Source organism: Puma concolor, chromosome B4 (assembly GCF_028749965.1).
Source record: "Puma concolor isolate L17-30 chromosome B4, mPumCon1.1.hap2, whole genome shotgun sequence".
NCBI lineage: Eukaryota > Metazoa > Chordata > Mammalia > Carnivora > Felidae > Puma > Puma concolor.
In genome coordinates this window covers 63,593,129-63,610,964 of record NC_141673.1, presented here as the reverse complement: position 1 = coordinate 63,610,964, position 17,836 = coordinate 63,593,129, and the positions used below count along the sequence as shown (strand labels likewise).

Here is a 17,836-nt window from a genome sequence, read left to right as displayed (position 1 = left end):
CTGCCCCTGGAGGTGACCCAGGCTGGGCACTGCAGTTAGTCAGTTGGCTGTCACCGAGCCATTTGGAATTCTTGGCAAGGATTACTGATGCCAGTATGAGAAGTGTGCCAGCCCCAAGGCGTGTCCTGCCCTGGGATAGATCCAAAAAGAGTGAAGCACAGCGTGGCAACTGAGCAAAGTCCGACCCAGTTGGCTTAACTCCAAAGACACCCTCAGCACCCTCCTCCTCTCTTCTTCTCTCACTCCATACGTAGCTGCTAATGTAACGTCCTGCAGGCCACATTTTGAGTATGTTGCTCTCTGATTCAGCAAACATCACGGGTCCCTATTACTCTGAAAAACTCATAGAGTCAAATACACCATCACATATTATAATTTAATGAAGAAAAGGAAACAGAGACCTGAGAGGAGGCAAGGAAGAGTTTCTATGTAAGAGAACAATGGGCAGGTGATACGCTCAGGGACAAACTCCTAACCTGACAGTGTCTACCTGGGTCCCCTCTTGGCTTTGAGCCTCCAAGCGGATGAGAGTATTTTAGGAGAGAGGAGCGATTATAGAGAGGTGTGGCTAAAGGCAGGGGAAATCCTACAGTTGCACATCAAGGTCCAGTCTCAGTATTTGATGCAGGAGCTCTGGTCACTGCTGGTGGCAGTCTGCACGATCCTAGCCAAGGAAGAGGATGAACTGCTCAGTCTGGGACTCTGATCCATGGAGATGCTCGTGCTTCTGGACTGGATGCCTTTCCCACATTGGTGGACTCACTGTCCCTTTGGATGCCCTGGCCACCTCTGTTGCCCAAATGCCATTGCTGCTGCTGCTGCTAGTGCTCCCAGCGCTAATGTTCTTGCTGCTGGATGTTTGGCTGACCACAACTGCAAAAAAAAAAAAAAAAAAAAAAAAAGGAGGAGGCTGCTCGGTGTCATCTGTCTGTCTAAATGCCCACTGTATGCATTCCTATCTTTGGAATGAGTGTCAGAGAAAATTCAAAAAAAGGTGACCACCCTCCCATGGTAGGGAGTTCTTTGTCTGAGGGGGAATCCAGGACACACACTGGATAGGACATTAGATAAGTCCTACCCAAATACGACTCTCCCTTTGCCCCTCCCTTTCTTTTACTCTTAGAATCAAACCGTGGAAAAGACAATTTGCAGGTAAGCAAGCTGAAGCAAAGCCACAAGAAATCATCTCAAACAATAGAAATGGAGTGTGTAAGATACTCACAGATGCACACTGGGCTCTGACACTCCCCAGACATCTTGTTTAGGAAAACAAAATAAATATGATGGGAACCTCATGGTGGTTCCTCTCAGCATCTCTGTTCAGAATTATCCCTTGGGATGCCAAAGTACAATAATCTGAGTTGCAGCATCAGGGACTGAAATTAGACATGAGAAGGGCTTCCCTGGGATTCTAGGATGGGGATGCAGAGAACAGAGATATAATGTGTCTCTGGATACTTGGCTCTGTCATCACCTTGGCCTTGATTCCCTCACTGACAAACCTGGGATAATATACTTCTTCATCAGTTTGTTGAAGAGAGTAAATTAAGCCATGAAGAATGTCTAGTACAGTGCTTGGCCTATACCAAAAGTGACACAGCTTTTATCTGTGCCAGAGATATAGAGTCAAAGAAGAGAGACTGATGCAGAGAGGAGTGGAAACCAGTTTGTAGAACTGGAGGAGCAGGCTACCAGGACCACCTAGTACCCATCTTGTATTGTCCACCATCCCAGGATTGACTGACACTGACCTTTGGGAAGAACCATATGCCTGTTGGAAAGCACTAAGTATTCAGCTGTAACAAATATATAAAGTTGGTGTTGTCCCCGAGCCCAAAGGGGGAGTGCTAGGCAGTATAATTCAGTTAAGCGAGCATTTGTTAAGACCCTCCTTTGTTCCCTACCACTGTGTCTAGCCAAGGACCATACAATCCTTTGAAACTTGATTCTCAAGTTGCCCTCCTTGCCTTGGCCAGAGTCCCCACACACCTGCACTCCTCACCACCCAGCATCTTCTGGTAGGTGGCAATCTCCACATCCAATGCCAATTTGACGTTCATCAGCTCCTGGTAGTCACACAGGAGATAAGGCTGGTATTCTGAAATGGGAAGAAAAAAAAGAGAAGGGCTGAATCTTTAAACCCACCTGGGCACATAGCAGGTGACCACAGGTCTCCCTCCAACTGTCTTAATGAAAACTTCTAAGCTGTGTGCTGTGTTGTTAACCATGCTAACTTCTTCTGCCCATATCATTCATATCCATGTAGCTACACTATGCTAGGAAATTCCAGTGGTTATTTGAATCCTTACTCAGAGATATTGGTCACCTGCTTCCCGATCTCTTAAATCTCATACCCCACGGTATGAGACCCCAGAAACTCAATGCCACATATTTCATGGAGTCTGGGGCCACACCCAATGAAATGAGGGAAGACCATTCTATCTTGAAGATGATGGCTGGGAGTAAAGGTAACATACATGAAGCCATAGCTCTGTATGGTGTATCTTGGGAAGCCCCCTGTAGGTTCCAGTGAGGACCTGAAAGGCTTTCCAGCCTGCTAGGTTCAGATACCCCACCAGCATCAGAGTTAAAATCCTAGGCTTTGGGGAGCCACACCTGCCTGCTTCTTGGTGCCCTCAATCTTTGCCCACAGCCTCTGGACCATCCTTTTGAGCTCTGCAATCTCACTCTTGGTGCTCCTCAAGTCAGCGCCATACCAGCTGGCTATAGTCTGCAGCCTCCCAAGCTAGAAGGTGTGGAGCAGATAGGGAGAGATTATCTCTAACCCTCAAATACATGTGTGTTAAAAGGAGAATAGGGGGAGCCTAGGTGGCTCTGTCAGTTGAGTGTCTGACTTAATTTCAATTCAGGTCATGATTCCTGGGTCGTGGGATTGAGCTCTCCATTGGGCTCCATGCTAAGAATGGAGTCTGCTTAAGATTCTCTCTCTCTCTCTCCTTCTCTCTCTGCCCCTCTACCCCCACCTAAAATGAAAAAATAAAATACAATGAGAATAGAAGTGCAGTTAATCCAGAAATTCCTAACATTACATGGAGGTCCAGCAGGCATTTAGAATGAAAAGTATTGCTTAACTAAAAATGTGCATTATCTGGGATGGGGCCAGGAGGGGCTGGAGGTGAAGGAGCAGGAGCCCTGGGTGAGTCTAGACTGATGCAGTCACCCTTATTTACCTTGACCCGGTACAGCCTCTTAGCCTCAGCCTTGCTCCCCTGGGTGATCTCCTCATACTGGGCCTTGACCTCGCTGATGATGCTGTCCAGGTCCAGATGCCAGTTGTTGTCCATGGACAGGATAACAGACATACCACTGGATTCTGACAGCACCTGGTTGTACTCCTACATGCCCTCAGGAGCACACCTTTGCACAGTGTTGCCTTCTCTCTGGGATGCCCTAAACCTTCCATGCACTGGCTCTGGAACGTTGTGAGATCTAGAAAACTAAATCTCACTGGGGGGAAAGGAAGGGGACAAGACAGAGACCCAGAAACCAGGCAGCAAGAAACTTCCCAGCAGGCAGTGAGGGATTTCCCTTAACTCTCCCAAGGATTTCCATTGGGAGGCTATGTACACAGAGATTCTAAAGATATGGGCTGCAGATTCTGAAAGCTTGGAGCCAGGGGAAGGAGAACGTAAGCAATATTACCAAGGAGGTATAAAAATGAAAAAACGAAAAAGAAATAGGGATAAAGATGGGAAAGACTTTGCAAATGTTTGCTGCCAAATAGATTTCACAAAGGAAGCTGAATGCCCAGAATCAAGCAAGATCTGACACCACATGTTGTGGCTTCCACCCTACAGGATAGTATAGAGGTGCTTACCGCTTCAAAGAGGGCTTTCAGGAAGTTGACGTCACTGGTCAGACTCTCCATTTTTATTTCCAAGTCCACTTTGGTCGTGCAGGAAGTATCCACATCCCGAAAGTGAAAAAAACAGAGAACCAGCCTTCTTAGTTTTAGTATTGCTCTCATTCATTACCATTGCATTTAAGAATATTGATACTGGGGCACCTGGGTGCTCAGTTGGTTAAGCATCTGACTTCGACTCAGGTCATGACCTCATGGTTCGTGGGTTCCAGCTCTGCTTCAGGCTTTGTGTTGACAGCTCAGAGCCTGGAGCCTCCTTTGGATTCTGTGTCTCCCTCTCTCTCTCTGCCCCTCCCCCGCTTGTGCTCACTTGCTCGCTCTCTCTCTCTCTCTCTCTCAAAGATAAATAAGCATTTTTTAAAAAGATACCATGCTTATGTAGTTGTGGGAGCAAAAATCACTTAAACCAGACATTACACTTGCAGTAGAGAGTTTTGACAATTAAGCTCAGTGTTAGAAAAGATCTTTATTATCGATTTTTGTAATTTTTAATAGTTGGAAATAAACTGTAATATGTAAGGACTGGCTTAAAGCCATTTTGCAACTGATAAACCAAACACACTTGAGAGATATCTTAGCTACAGAAAGAAAACCCTCAGGGCGTAGGTTCAGACTCAAGGCTGGCACTGTCCCGGGTTCTGGTCATTAACACTTGGAATCCTGCTTGGGACAAAGTATTCTCCAGTCTCACATCCCTGGGAAGGCACCACCATTCCCCCTTCCCTCATGCCATCTCCTCCCTGTGCTGTCTTGTTCTTCCCCACTGGCCTGCTCATCTTCTTCAGAACCGTGAACTCATCCTCAGCCTCTGAGCACTTGTTAAACTCATCCACGTACCTATGAGAAAGGAAGGAGGTCATGCTTAAGGGTGGCTGAGCCAAGGGTATGTGCACATGTGCCCAGGGAAAGGTGTTTTTTCCAGGAGCTAGTGTATAACCTGGGGCAGGGCTGCAGGTGGCTATTCTCTGGATAAAACCAGGCTAAAGCCAGTTGAGTGGCATGCTTTATTATGATGGTAGGGCCTTTAAGAGCACATTGGCACCCCGTTTCTGACACTACAGGGTATTGGAAATAAGGGGAGCGGGGAAGAGGGGAAAGTGGGTAATGGGCATTGAGGAGGGCACCTTTTAGGATGAGCACTGGGTGCTTTATGGAAACCAATTTGACAATAAATTATATTTAACACACACACAAAAAGGAAATAAAACATGTGGTGGAACTGGTACATAACCCCTGGTGTCCTTGAACACCAAATTCATAGAGGTCTCTGAATTCTCCACTGCAGGAAGTCAGTCTCATCCTCATGAACAAAGACCCATGGTCACTCCCAAGGCCACCTTCCATCTGCCCCAGAAGCTCCCAGCTGTTCCGTTCTCCATCTGTGTCCTACCTCCCCTTGAATCTCCCTCATCATCCAGGACAAACACATTCTCTAACTGGTCCTCACTCTTGGCGGTACGTTGAAATCATCTGGGGCTCTATAAAAGCTACCAATGCCTGGCTCCAATGCCCAGAAAACCAATGAGTCATGAGTGCAACCTGGACATTCAGAAGTTATAAAGCTCCCAAAGTGATTCTGGTAAACAACAAATGATGAGATCCACTGTTGTTAATGCTAGAGTGCCTGACATCTTCCTGTGTCTAAAGGAGCTCCCTAGATGCCCATGCTGTGACATACACCTCATTCTCCTTGCCACCAACACAAATATCAAAAAAGAGCAGATCCTCCTGTCATCAGACCCCCAACCTGATACCCCATCCTTTGGCCTACAGACTCAGGTCCTTGAGGACATGCACCAACAATTTCCTGGCTGGAAAGCCTCCACACCTCCTGACCTGCACCACAATCACCTAGACTTCACTCACTTCCTCTCATATTCCTCCACAAGAGTCTGCATCGTGCTCTGCATTGTGCTCCATCCAGCTGATGCCGTTCACTCAGCAGCCTGTCCAGGTGGGCTCGCAGGCAGCTGGTGTAGGACTCAAAGAAGGGCTTCAGGTCACTGGTTCTGGCCTTGGAGATGGGCGGCTGCTCCTGCAGAAGGCACCACTTAGTCTCCCGTACCCTGTTCTGCTGCTCCAGGAACCACACCTGTGGTCAACAAGGGAGGAGACCACATGGCCTGCCCAGCCTCCAGCTCATGAGCAGACCCACTGCCCCAACCCAGACTTCGTGTTCTCAGACCTCTTCCCCACCATGAGCCCTCCCCTTGTCGGCAAATGAAGCAAACTTGTCATTGAACATCTTGATTTGCTCCTTCTCTTGGTCTTCACCCTCCTGATCTAGAGGGTCGATTCCCATGTTCAGGGGCTGAAGGAGGCTCTGGTTGATGATCACCTCCTGGATGCTGAAGGGAAAGCCCCCTGAATCCCCAAGGCCCCCTGATCCACCAGGAATACCTCCAAAACCACATCTGTCTCCATTGCCCCTTCCTCCAGCCTCACACAGGCTTCCTCTAAAGACACCTGAGTAAACCCATCAGAGCCCCCTGCCTGGACAGCACATCTGGCCACACTGAGAGAGACCTTCCTTCTCCTCCCAAGGCTGTTACATGCTCTGGCTGCCAAAGGCACCCCCTATCATGGCACAGGCTGTGGAGGCACTGCCTCCCCCAGAGCGCGAGGCTGAGTGGGACCTGGTGGGGCTGATACAGCCCTGGCTGGATGCCACGACAGCAGAGCGACCCCTTGAGCCCTTGGTGGCCTGGGACAGCCTGCTGGACTGCTGGCTCATTACTTTCTCTGGGCACAGGAAGATGTCCTGGTTCAGATGTCTCTGAGGAAAGGGCACCTTCTGACACAGGGAGATAGGTGGCCCCTTTTATAGGTCTCAGTGAACTGGTTTATTAATTGGATGATTTCCAAGGTTTCATTCTCTGGCTACAACTAATCCCCACACCAATTTCATTCGCTGTAATCCCAGAGTCTCTATTTCAAGTCTTTCCTGTAATTAGCCTTTTACAGACTTTGCGCACTACTGAACCAGGGCCCTCCCTTGATGAATGAGCTTGGCTCCTGCCAGGCATGGCTCAGTCCCAGGGCCCCAGGCACCAGCTTCTCAGGAGGCAGCAGGTTCAACTGGGTGACTCTGTGGCTTTTTCATTCCCCCAAAACTCTGGGCATCCACTGGTGTCACTGTGCTCTCTGCCTCCCAGAACGAACTCTACACAGGAGTCTGGGAAGAGTTTGGGAAGACAGAGTGGAAAGTGGGCTCCCTTCTAACTGTAGCACCTACAAATCTCACAGTGTGTCCCCATGGAATTCACCAGAGAGCCTCTGCTGGTGCATCCCTGGTTCTACAAGCAGCACCTCTGCTACCCCAGTCACAAGGGTGAGAATGTTCCAGACTGACCCAGAGGCCTGAGTAAGTGGACTCAATACCAAAGACATTCATCTGAGCATTAACAGTGTTCACTATTGGGGTGACCAAGAGATCTCTACTGTCTCCTCTGTCTCCCTGTGGCTCCCTGCATGGTTTTATTGCTCCTGTTCAACTCACTGCCCTGGGAGCCTCCACATCCCCTTTTTCACTCCCATGCCAGGTTTCTTCCCTTTTCAAACGTGCCTCCTCGGTTCCCTTTCCAGAAAGCCTCCCCCTTTCAGGCTCCTGTGGGTTCTGCTACCTGCATTCCCTTTCTTCCTCTTTCCTGCATGAAGGCTGCAGCCCTGCCCCCTCAACAATAGACACCATGGGCAAGGGCGGGGGGGTCTTATCTGTCTGGTGCAACAGTGCCCCCATCACCCAGCACTGCACCTGGGCCCAAGTTTTGTAGAATGAATGGCTGCCCAGTTTTTCCTGCTTCTGGTACTGCCCCTCTACATGGGTCCCTGTGTGTGTCCCACCTCCATTGTCACACTGGACAAGAAAGCCTTTTCCCTTAGGACATTCCTCCCACCCAGATTGTCTCTTACCCCAAGCTCAGGACTGAGCCTGGCACATGTGAGTTCAGGATACGGTTTTAAGACAAAAACTGGTAAATTAGCTGCCATTTGTGTGGATGGCTTCTCTCTCTGCTAAATATGCCAGCTGTGTATCAAACCCATTTTAAGCACACAGGAAATGCAACCAGATAGCCCATGGGTGGGAGAAGGGACCCGACTCATCAGAAGGCCTTGAACCTCCCTTGAACTCTCACATTCTTTTATCTTCATAAGCCCCCTTAATCTCACCTTGGATGCTTGTTGTGACAACCTGACCACCTTCGGAGCCTGGGAGAGAGGCTGCATTGTCCTCAAAATAAAAAAAAAAAAAAAAAAGTGATTTCATTAAGAACTCCACACTTGGGGTAATAGCAAAAGCCACCCTAGCTACAAGGAGAGATCAGAATCTGGTGGTTTCTGGTGAACCTGGGCCAAGGAAAAGGACCCACTACAGTGGGAGGGATGCCAGAAGACCTTCCCAACAGAGAGGTTAGGAGAGCTGGAGCACTCGGGGCTGCTGTGGTATCTACCCTGGAAGGAAAGGAAGTCATGATTGGGTGTCAGACATGGATCCATTGCCATCTGACCCTGTGTGAGAGACCTGAGTACCTTCTAGTCACACGAGGTGGAAAGAAGGAAGGGAAAAAGTCAGGCAAGGTCAGGGGCACTAGAGTTTACAGAGTTCTTTCTGCTTCCAGTAAGAGCTTACACTGGGCTTGGAATACACATTTCCTCACACCTCAGCATCTGCATGGACCTAACACCATGCCTTGCCTCTATAGACAGCACCATGGGAATAGCTCACCAGATGGCAAGTCAGCTCTCAAAGATTTGTGGGAAACGTACTCATTGCAAGGCACACAAGACAGCACAAGAGCTAAAGTTTAGGCAAAAACAGGTCTATTCAAACATTTATTGAGCATATTTTGGTCATAGAGCAAGGAATTCAGAGGAAAAAGGAGATGTGTTCTATATATGTAGGAAGCAAACAGTCTGACACTCTCACCCAGAACACGAGACAAGCACAGATGGAGCCAGTAATAGCCATGTGTCTATTGCAGTTATAGGAGGGGATGGAAATGGGATCTGTGGAGGGAAGTTAGCCATGGAAGGTTTCCCAGAGGAGATATCATAAGCCAATTTGATAAAGAAGATGCACAGCATCCCATGTTGGGATGAAAAGACTTGCAGGAACCAGCCTGTGCAGCAAACATTACAGTTTTATTTGAAGCAGGATCATCAGAAGCTACTTAAGGCAACAGAGGGTAGTATGTTATATACACAGATGCGGGGGCGTGTACCAGCATGACCCATTGCGTGGGAAGAAATTATGCCGGTCATGGCAACCTGGAAAACTATGGTGGGTCATGGAATTGGACATGGTTCGCTTCTCCCCCAAAGACCCACCCAGAACCTCTAGTCTCTCCTTGCTCCCATCCACCCCTACATCGCTGCCAACATGATCTTATACAAATACCACTTTCAACCTGTCACTCTTCCACCCAGAAAATGACTAGGCCTCCTGTTCTAGAAGAATGAGCTTCTCCCTTGACCTCTAATGCCCTTCCTCCTCTGCCTCTTATTCCTTCCTCCTTCCCCAGTGCCTCCCTTTAATATTAAGGCCTTACCACTCCATCCAAGTCAATTTTCTTGCTATCGTTTGGTGGGAAGTTGGACCAAACCACTTCCGAAGTTTCTTCCACCCCCTGGGTTCTGGGATGCTATAATGCTTCCCCACCTTCCCTCGCCATCACCCTTGGAGACTTTTGCCTCTGAGAGTGTGATCCACCCTGCATCCTGACCCAGGAATTCCTTGATCTTCTCAATTACACTCATCTTCTTCCTCCTCCACCTCAGCCACCCACTCAGGGCCATGCCCTGGGTCATCACAAAGAAATGTTCCCTCTTGGAAGCTTAAATCCCAAATCCTACTCTCTGGCCATAATCTTTCATCCTTCAGTTTACTCCCACCTACCTCCCACCACACCTGCTCTTCAGTGTTATAAATACTACCATTGTCTTCATCCCTTCATTTTCTCCTAGCCTATTAGCCCTCTCACGGCCTCTTTTCCTGTTCTTCCCAACCTAAGCATTACTCATTCATTCAACAAATACCTTTTTAGTATCTATTATGTGCCATGCACTTACCAGGTGGTAGGGAGTGGTGAACAAAATTAATACTGTCTCATCCCTCATGGAACAGTCTACTGACCATCTGAACAACCTTTTCACCAGCATCCTCCATTTCCTTATTCTGCTATCTTCCACCAGTCACCTAACGAAGTCCCATGTCTAGGAGGAGGCTACAACATTCTTTTCCCCTCCTATCCCAAGAGCTGAGCCCTGCTGGGAGAATCACACAAGCCTGTAATCTGGGGCACAACAGAGTCCTGATCTCCACTTCAGCTGGGGGTTCAATCCGTCTCTTGTCCTGTCGTCTTCTCATTCATGCCTTTGACCTTTGTCCCAAACTTCCACCACTCTCTTCCAGCCGCTTCTTAGTCCCCACTTTCTGTTCAAAGAAGATGACCTGGCTTCCTACTTCCCTGGGAAAATTTAGGTTATCATAAGTGATCTCCTTTTGGCATCTCTTCCATGCCTTCACTCTTAGCTGCCTCCACACCCACCTTATTTTTCTTCCTCTTGTACAGGGTTACAAGACAGCCTCCCTACCCACCTCCTCTAGTTTTTTACTCAGTTACCCTCTTTCCCACCATGTCCTCAATCTCTATTCTATGCCCAAGTCTTTCCCATCTTTAAAGTCCCTATCTTGACCCCATGACACCTTCTTGCTATTATCCTGTCTGTCTCTTCCCTTTCTCAACTAAAGTTCTCAAACGGGTAATCAAAATTCACATTATCCATTTCCCTATCACTGGTCAACTCCTAAACCTATGAAATCTTCTTCTGCGTATAATCACCATATTATGGGCACCACAGTCCTGAGAGTACATTCTTTGTGGCTTCCTAAAAGCCAAATGCAGTATAAACCCTTAGGCCCTCATCTCCTCATAGATCTCTCTGCTACAGTTGAAACATGGTAGTAGCATGTTTTCATGAAAACCATTGTTTTCAGTATCACTTCACTAACTTGCACATATTTTTTTGAATCTCGTCATTCCTTAAAGGGCTATAATACACATAAATAGGTTCCAGTCTTCATTCTCATGTAACTTGGCAATTTTCTTTCGGATGTGGTGGATAAACCATGGATAGATCCAATTTATCAGGAATTTGGACAGAGCATTCCTTGCCAAAGAAAGCACATACCCATTCTTTGCAGGCTGAAGTCAATCTAAAGCCCTACGATTCTGTGGGACCCTGGGCCACAAGGGTAACTTGCTCACTTGGGTGAGCAAGTTAAATAACTTGCTCACTTGGGTGAGCAAGTTAAAAGAAGTGGTGGTGTTATTACTGTCTCGTTCTAGAAAGACAGTGCCAACCCTGGATGAAACGGTGTAGAAGCAGGCCAACTACAGAGACTAGAGACCAATGAATCAACAAGGAATTAGAGATATTTCCCCTCCTCCCAGATCTCAGAGTTCAAACACAAAACCACCTGGGAGGCCATGTACATTTATGTGGGTTGTGTCCTTCACAAGAGTGATAAAGAGCCAAAATTTAACTTATGCTCTGGTAACCAACCTGTGTGTGGTGGCATGGGCTGTGTCCATCTGGAGCACAGGCATCTTTTACTTTACACAAAGTATTGTCCTCTGCCAGGCCTGTAGAGCTGTATCTGCACAGAGTGGACACCCGTTTCTAATTCACAGAAAGACCAGCCAGGCCAAGAAGACCTTGGAACACCAGAGTTGGACATAATAAGCCTTGGGACAAAAAGAATCCACTACTAGAAAACATTTGCTTCTCTTGTATCCCACTGGTATTTGGGTCAGTCAAGTCATGTTGTAGTAAAACTACCTGAGTTCAAATTCTGACTCTCCAGCTCCTAATTACATGATTTTTCATAAGTTGCTTAATTAGCACGCTGTGCCTTGGCTTCCCTCAATAAGCTAAAGATAACAATATGATCTACCTCATAATGTGGTTGTAAGAATTATTTTAGAACAGGCCCAGGTGTATAACAGCACTCAGTACACATTAACTCTTAGCTAATAGTGTCATCCTATGTATAATGACGGAAGATCATCTCTTGCATATCAACCAAACAACATAACTGCCTATTACCAGGGTCCTTATCAGGGGTGTGTGTGTGTGTGTGCATGTGTGTGTTTGGCGGCGGGGGCAGGGGGGTGGGGGGTTTCCTGTTGCTGTTTAGTGTGTTAAAAAGAAAGCCACAGTCCCTTGGGGCGCCTGGGTGGCTCAGTCAGTTGAGGGTCCGACTTTGGCCCAGGTCATGATCTCGCAGTCTGTGAGTTCGAGCCCCGCGTCAGGCTCTGTGCTAACAGCTCAGAGCCTGGAGCCTGCTTCAGATTCTGTCTCTCCCTCTTTGCCCCTCCCCCACTCATGCTCGCTCGTGCTCTCCCTCTCTCTCTCTTTCTCCCTCTCTCTGTCAAAAATAAAAACAAACAAAAAAAATTTTTTTTTTAAAGAAAGAAAGCCACAGTCCCAAAACAGAATCATTTAGGACAAGTCAGCAAACCAAGAGTTACTACCTAAACTAACTGCACTTTTTGACACCCACCCCCCCCCCCCCCGCAGAAACGTAACCTTTAACTAGCCAATGCAGAATTTTCTCATCAATACTAGGAAATTTACTGATAAACATCTTCCACTCCTCTTAAAAGGGTTACCTTGTCTGAACAATGATTCCTTGCTAGTAAATTCCTTTCTCCTTTTTTTATGCCCCCTCTCTGCCTTTAAAATCCTTTTGTTCAGTTCAGTGGAGCCTCTCTATACTGGTTAGTCAGGATGCAGCCCAATTCTTGAATCATTTAATAGAGCCAATTAGAGGGGCACCTGGGTGGCTCAGTTGGTTGAGCTTCCAACTCTTGATATCAGCTCAGGTTGTGATCTCACAGCTGTGAGACTGAGCCTCACGTTGGCTCCATGCTGAACATGGAGCTTACTCGAGATTCTATCTCTCCCTCTCCCCGACTCCCCGGCTCACGCGCGCATGCTGGCTCTCTCTCTCTCTCAAGATAAACATTTTTCTAAAAAGCCAATTAGATCTTCACATTTACTCAATTGAATTTTGTTTTTTAACAAGTGTTTCTCTGTTTCAAAAAGGCAGGCATGTGGGTGTGGGTATGTGTATGTCTGTGTGTATATGTAGGTGTGTGATGGGTGAGGCAGGAGTTACAGTCAAAAGACTCAGATACATCAGCCATGTGCAGATGCAGAGATTGGGTAGACCCATTCAACTCTATACTAAAATTTGTATTTAATTCTAACTGAACAGGAATAATTATGCAAAGCTTAAAATAACTGTTAGAAATGCCTCAGGTCCCAGACTTTCTTTGTACTTCCATCACAAAAGATTATTGTCAGACAGCTAAGACCCTACATCTTAATTACCAGTTTCTCAGGGCAAAAGGTGCATGAAATCAATTTATGGGCATTCAAATGAGGACTGTGTAGGCATCGACTGCAAGTAACAGCATCTTTAATAAGGCAGAACCTGGCTTGAAACAACCAAAAGACTAGTCTAAGCAGTAGCATGAGAAGGAGCTCTAATGCACACTTTTGTCAATTGCTCTCCCCAGATGCCAATAAAGGGTAGACTGGGGGAGGTGATCGATCCCCAGCAGCTTGGAGGCAGGGAAAATGCTTAGGAGTTTATCTCTATCAGCCAGGGATCAGCTAATAAGGGTCTTGACTTCTGACCTTGGCCAGAGTGGAGTCCTCAGAAACTCAACCAGGGGGATAAAAAAAAAAATCCAGAATGGTCAGACAAGGCAGAAGGTGGGCTGGGGAGACACATCAATCCCTGCCCCAGCCACAGCCCAGCTTTTCTGAATATTCCAGGCAAGGTTTACAACTAATCAGATGGCAGCAAGCCAGGGAAGCCAGGGAAGCCCACTCCCCTCCGAATCCCGGAAGAACTTTGTAATGACTTCTCTGGTATAAGGCGGGCTGCCCACTGCCCCTGGTTCTTCACCTCCAGGGTCTTCAAAGATCTCAGGGTATTCTCCACTCTCCCCAGGAGAACTAGCTCTTACCTGAAGAGAGGCATCCTTCAAACCCCAGTCAAGCAGCCATCTAGCTGCTCCCTCAGCCTTTGCCTCAGGTCAGATTCCCCACCAGACAGACTCTGAGATGGAGATTGCAATCAATTCTGTAAAGGAGTTATTAAAGCAGGATTGGGAGTAGAGGGCCATTCACAACAGACCCCTCATCCCTACATGACTGACCCTGCTTGTTTCTCTCTTCACCTCCCCACCCCACTCCATAATCCCATCTGCCACAGCAGACTTGATTTGGGAAGTGACTCCTCCCCATTTGGAACTTGGCCTCACGTTCCCACAATCCTGTTAGCCCCCTCTGGCCTCCCTCTGCTTGGGCCAAGTTCTGTCTTCCTCACCCCACTCCCCCCACAGGACACTCATTCTGGCCCAATTATGACTGTTGCCCAGATTTTGGCCTCCTGAGTGGCTCGAGTGCTGTTGGAATCCTTGCCTCTGACAAGTAGATTAATAAGAAAACCAAAATGACTATCCAAAGAGAAAATGGACTGCACAGAGACAATTCACAGAAAATGAAAATTAAATAGCTAATAAATGTATTCATAATGTTCAATCTCATTGGCAATCGAAGAAATGAAAATCAAACCAAGAAAATTGTCGAACACTTTAAAAAGAATACTGCAGTGTTCATGCAGCTGGAGAAACAGAAAGTTTTACGCATTACCTGTAAAAGTACCAGCTGGCATACTCTTTCTGAACAGTAGTTTGACAATATAAATCATAATTTTAAAGTGGCCTAGCAACTCCACATCTAGGAAGTTATCTTAAAGAATGAATAGGACAAGTGTTCAGAGACACGTGTGTTCGTTGCAGCGATGTTTATTATTGTGGAAAAAGTGGACGTAACATAGGCAACAAAATGTGCTATATCCACGTAATGGAAATTGTGCACTCATTAGGAATGATAACCTTGGCCACTGTGACAGGAGGCAGGGCGTGGCTCCTGGAAGTCAGTCATGGGGCCCCGGTGCAGGGCAGCTGGGCAGGGCATGGAGGCCTCTGGGCCCGAGCGCAGGTGCAGACTCACCGGCCTCAGGCTCCAGGGAGGCCGACCAGCCACTAGCCAGGGTGGAATGGAGGCTGCAGAAGTCTTGGAAGAAGAGAGCTTTGCACTGTCCACCTCTTCCGCCTCTGAAGCTGAATTTGCTGCTGTGGTTGGATCTATCGAGGACATTGTCATGGATGCAGAGTTCCAAGTACTGCAAAGAAATTTCATGGACAGATACTACCAGGAGTTTGGAGACATGGAAGAGAATAAACTCACCTACACACCCATCTTTAATGAATACCTCTCTTTGGTAGAAAAGTATATTGAAGAACTGCAGCTGACAGGGATTCTGGGATTCAACATGGCTGCTTTCACAGCAACATTAAAGCACCATAAAGAGGAGATGGCTGATGACCTATTCGACAGGCTGCTCACATTTACAGACTGTCTGACATTTAAATAGGTATTTCGAGACTACAGAGCAGAAAAAGAAGGCTGAGGACTGGTCTTAAGCAGTGGCTTAATAGTGACTTCGTTGTGCAAATCCTCTTCGGTGGCAGCTTCCCAGAACAACCCCTAGCACTAGCTCCCACCTGTGGGTAATGGCGGCCTTCTGGACAACATGGGCCCAATAGGCCAGGGGAGGGTTCTGCTCCTGATGACTGGAGACCACACCCTGGAAAGACTGACTCTTTTCTGCAACTGTTTATTAATGTTAGGTATTGATGGGTTGAAAAGATAATTACCTGATGCTCCCAGGACTTCTCTTTTTCCTGAAATACTTTCTTCTATTCAATAACCCCTAGTACTCCTGCCAAAGTAGACACCTCTCTCAGGTGTTTTGGAGAGTCAGACTGCTCTGGGACAAACACTATGTCAAGCATTTCATCTAGAAGGCCCCTTCCCCCAGAATACGTGTTCCTGTGACAACCAAGAGGAACAACACCATCGTAAACTCTCCCTGTCTGCAATACCACAGGCAGGTTTTGCATAAATCTCCCCCTGCTCACAGCTCTTTCACTTGATTGAGAGTTTCAGTCCTTCAAACCCAGTGACCCACCTGTGTGGAGTTTTTTACTATTTAGGAATGCTTATCTATGGTGTTAAAACAGCTGGCCCTGTCTTCAGATTTCTGAAACCCCTATTTTCAGCCCACCATCATGGGAAAATTAGAACCAGTCTTGGCTATGGGAATAAACTAAAACATGATGTCTTTTACCCAAAAGCTACATGTGAAAATCAACTCTTAGTCTTGGGTTTACAGTTCTTTTATCACTATCTTCTTCTAGTCTTGATGGAGTCCTACTGTGGCAAAAGAAGCCTTTTTTTAAAAAATAAGAATCATTTTTGAAAAAAACATTTTTATAGATGAATACTCACACTAATCTGGCAGATTTAATCTTAGAATTTCTTTAATTATCCAGTTAAAGATCTAAGTATTAAATGGTTGTGCTTTTTTTTTTATTTATTGATTTTGAGAGAGAAGAAGAGAGACTCGGGAGGGGCAGGGAGAGAGGGAGAGAGAGAGAATCCCAAGCAGGCTCCGCACTGCCAGCACAGAGCCTGATGTGGGGTTCAAACTCATGAACCATGAGATCATGACCTGAGCCAAAACCAAGAGCTGGATGTTCAACCAACTGAGCCACCTAGGCTCCCCTAAATATTTGTACTTTTTAGTTGTTAGCACTATGAAGGCAAAAATACTTTCTTCATTGGAGTTACTATTTTACTGAATACCAGTGAATATATACTATAGTCTGGAAACAGACTAAAGTTATCCTTTTCTTATTGCATATTAAGTATTTATGCAGATTTGCTTAAAATCCTTCCTGTATAAATTGCTTTGTTAGGTTTTGGGTTGGGGTTAGAATGAGTTTGGTAAAAATGTGATTCTCCAAGCTCTGCCCTTCCAGCTCTCTTCTCCTCCCTGCCAAGTTCATTGGTCTAACTCGGTCTGAATAGGAAGGGATAGCAAAGAGCTTTAATGGCCTCTGTCTGGCTTAGGTTAGTAAAATGTTTGGTAGAATATTAATGACCAGAGAACATGTATGTCACACCTTTAGAAAGAAGGAAAAAATAGTAATTTAATTCCCAATGTGTACCTTTGGTTCTTTTTTTTTTTTTTTTAAGTAAAAATAAGAAACTGCACTGGAAAAGAAAATCTCCATCTACATTGGTTGTTATGGTAAGATATTATTTGGTAAGTTTCTTCCCAGCTAGACTGTAAACTCTATGAGAGCAGAGACCGTATGTGTTCTCCACTCTATTCCTGAGCCTGGCACAGTGTCTGGAGAATGATAGGATCTCACTCTAGTGTCGACTCGCTTACTGGATAAATTCCACAATAGATCAAGTGAAAAATCAGGTTACAAAGCAATATGTATTTTAAGGCCCTATTGTGTAAAAGATGATGTATTTACATGTACCTATCCATATGTATGTGTGTGCGTGCATGTGCGTGCATACACATAGGAAAATGTCACAGGATGGTGGAATTATAGATGATCTCTCTTTTCCTTTTTTTTTTTTTAACTTTGCTAAATTTTATGCATTTTTTGCTACAGGTATGTGCTGTTTTTGTAATCTAGAGGAAGACCTTTAGAAGAAGAGGGAAAGAGTGGGGGATAAAGAATAAAAGATAAAAGATGGAGAATGAAGAAACAGTTGCCTCCAGGAGACAGATTGTTTAATCCTAAAGACGTAACTGGTAGGATTTCAAGCTTCAATTTGGAAAGGCTCCTGTCACCTCTCTGACCATTACATAAAGGTGAATACTACCTACTCTATATACCCTGGCTACCTTCAGAAGCAAAGAGCTGCCCCAGCTCTGTCTTCACATGGGAGATGGATTTGAGGGATTCTTCATGGCTCAGAAAGCTCAGAATTGCCAGCTTTCCA

At 46.3% G+C, this 17,836-nt stretch overlaps 1 protein-coding gene and 1 pseudogene across 1 annotated transcript; one reads left to right on the top strand and one right to left on the bottom strand.

Annotated features, from left to right (window-relative positions):
- Positions 1-612: 612 nt before the first annotated feature.
- LOC112867463 (keratin, type II cytoskeletal 2 oral-like) lies at positions 613-9,555 on the bottom strand. Its single transcript, XM_086715116.1, is given in 10 exon segments — positions 613-664; positions 1,990-2,098; positions 2,617-2,746; positions 3,192-3,356; positions 3,839-3,935; positions 4,661-4,720; positions 5,750-5,793; positions 5,796-5,975; positions 6,087-6,247; positions 9,543-9,555. Coding segments are annotated over 10 exon segments (1,011 nt in total).
- Positions 9,556-14,906: 5,351 nt separating this feature from the next.
- Positions 14,907-15,541, top strand: LOC112867462 (ADP-ribosylation factor-like protein 2-binding protein pseudogene; annotated as a pseudogene).
- Positions 15,542-17,836: the final 2,295 nt, after the last annotated feature.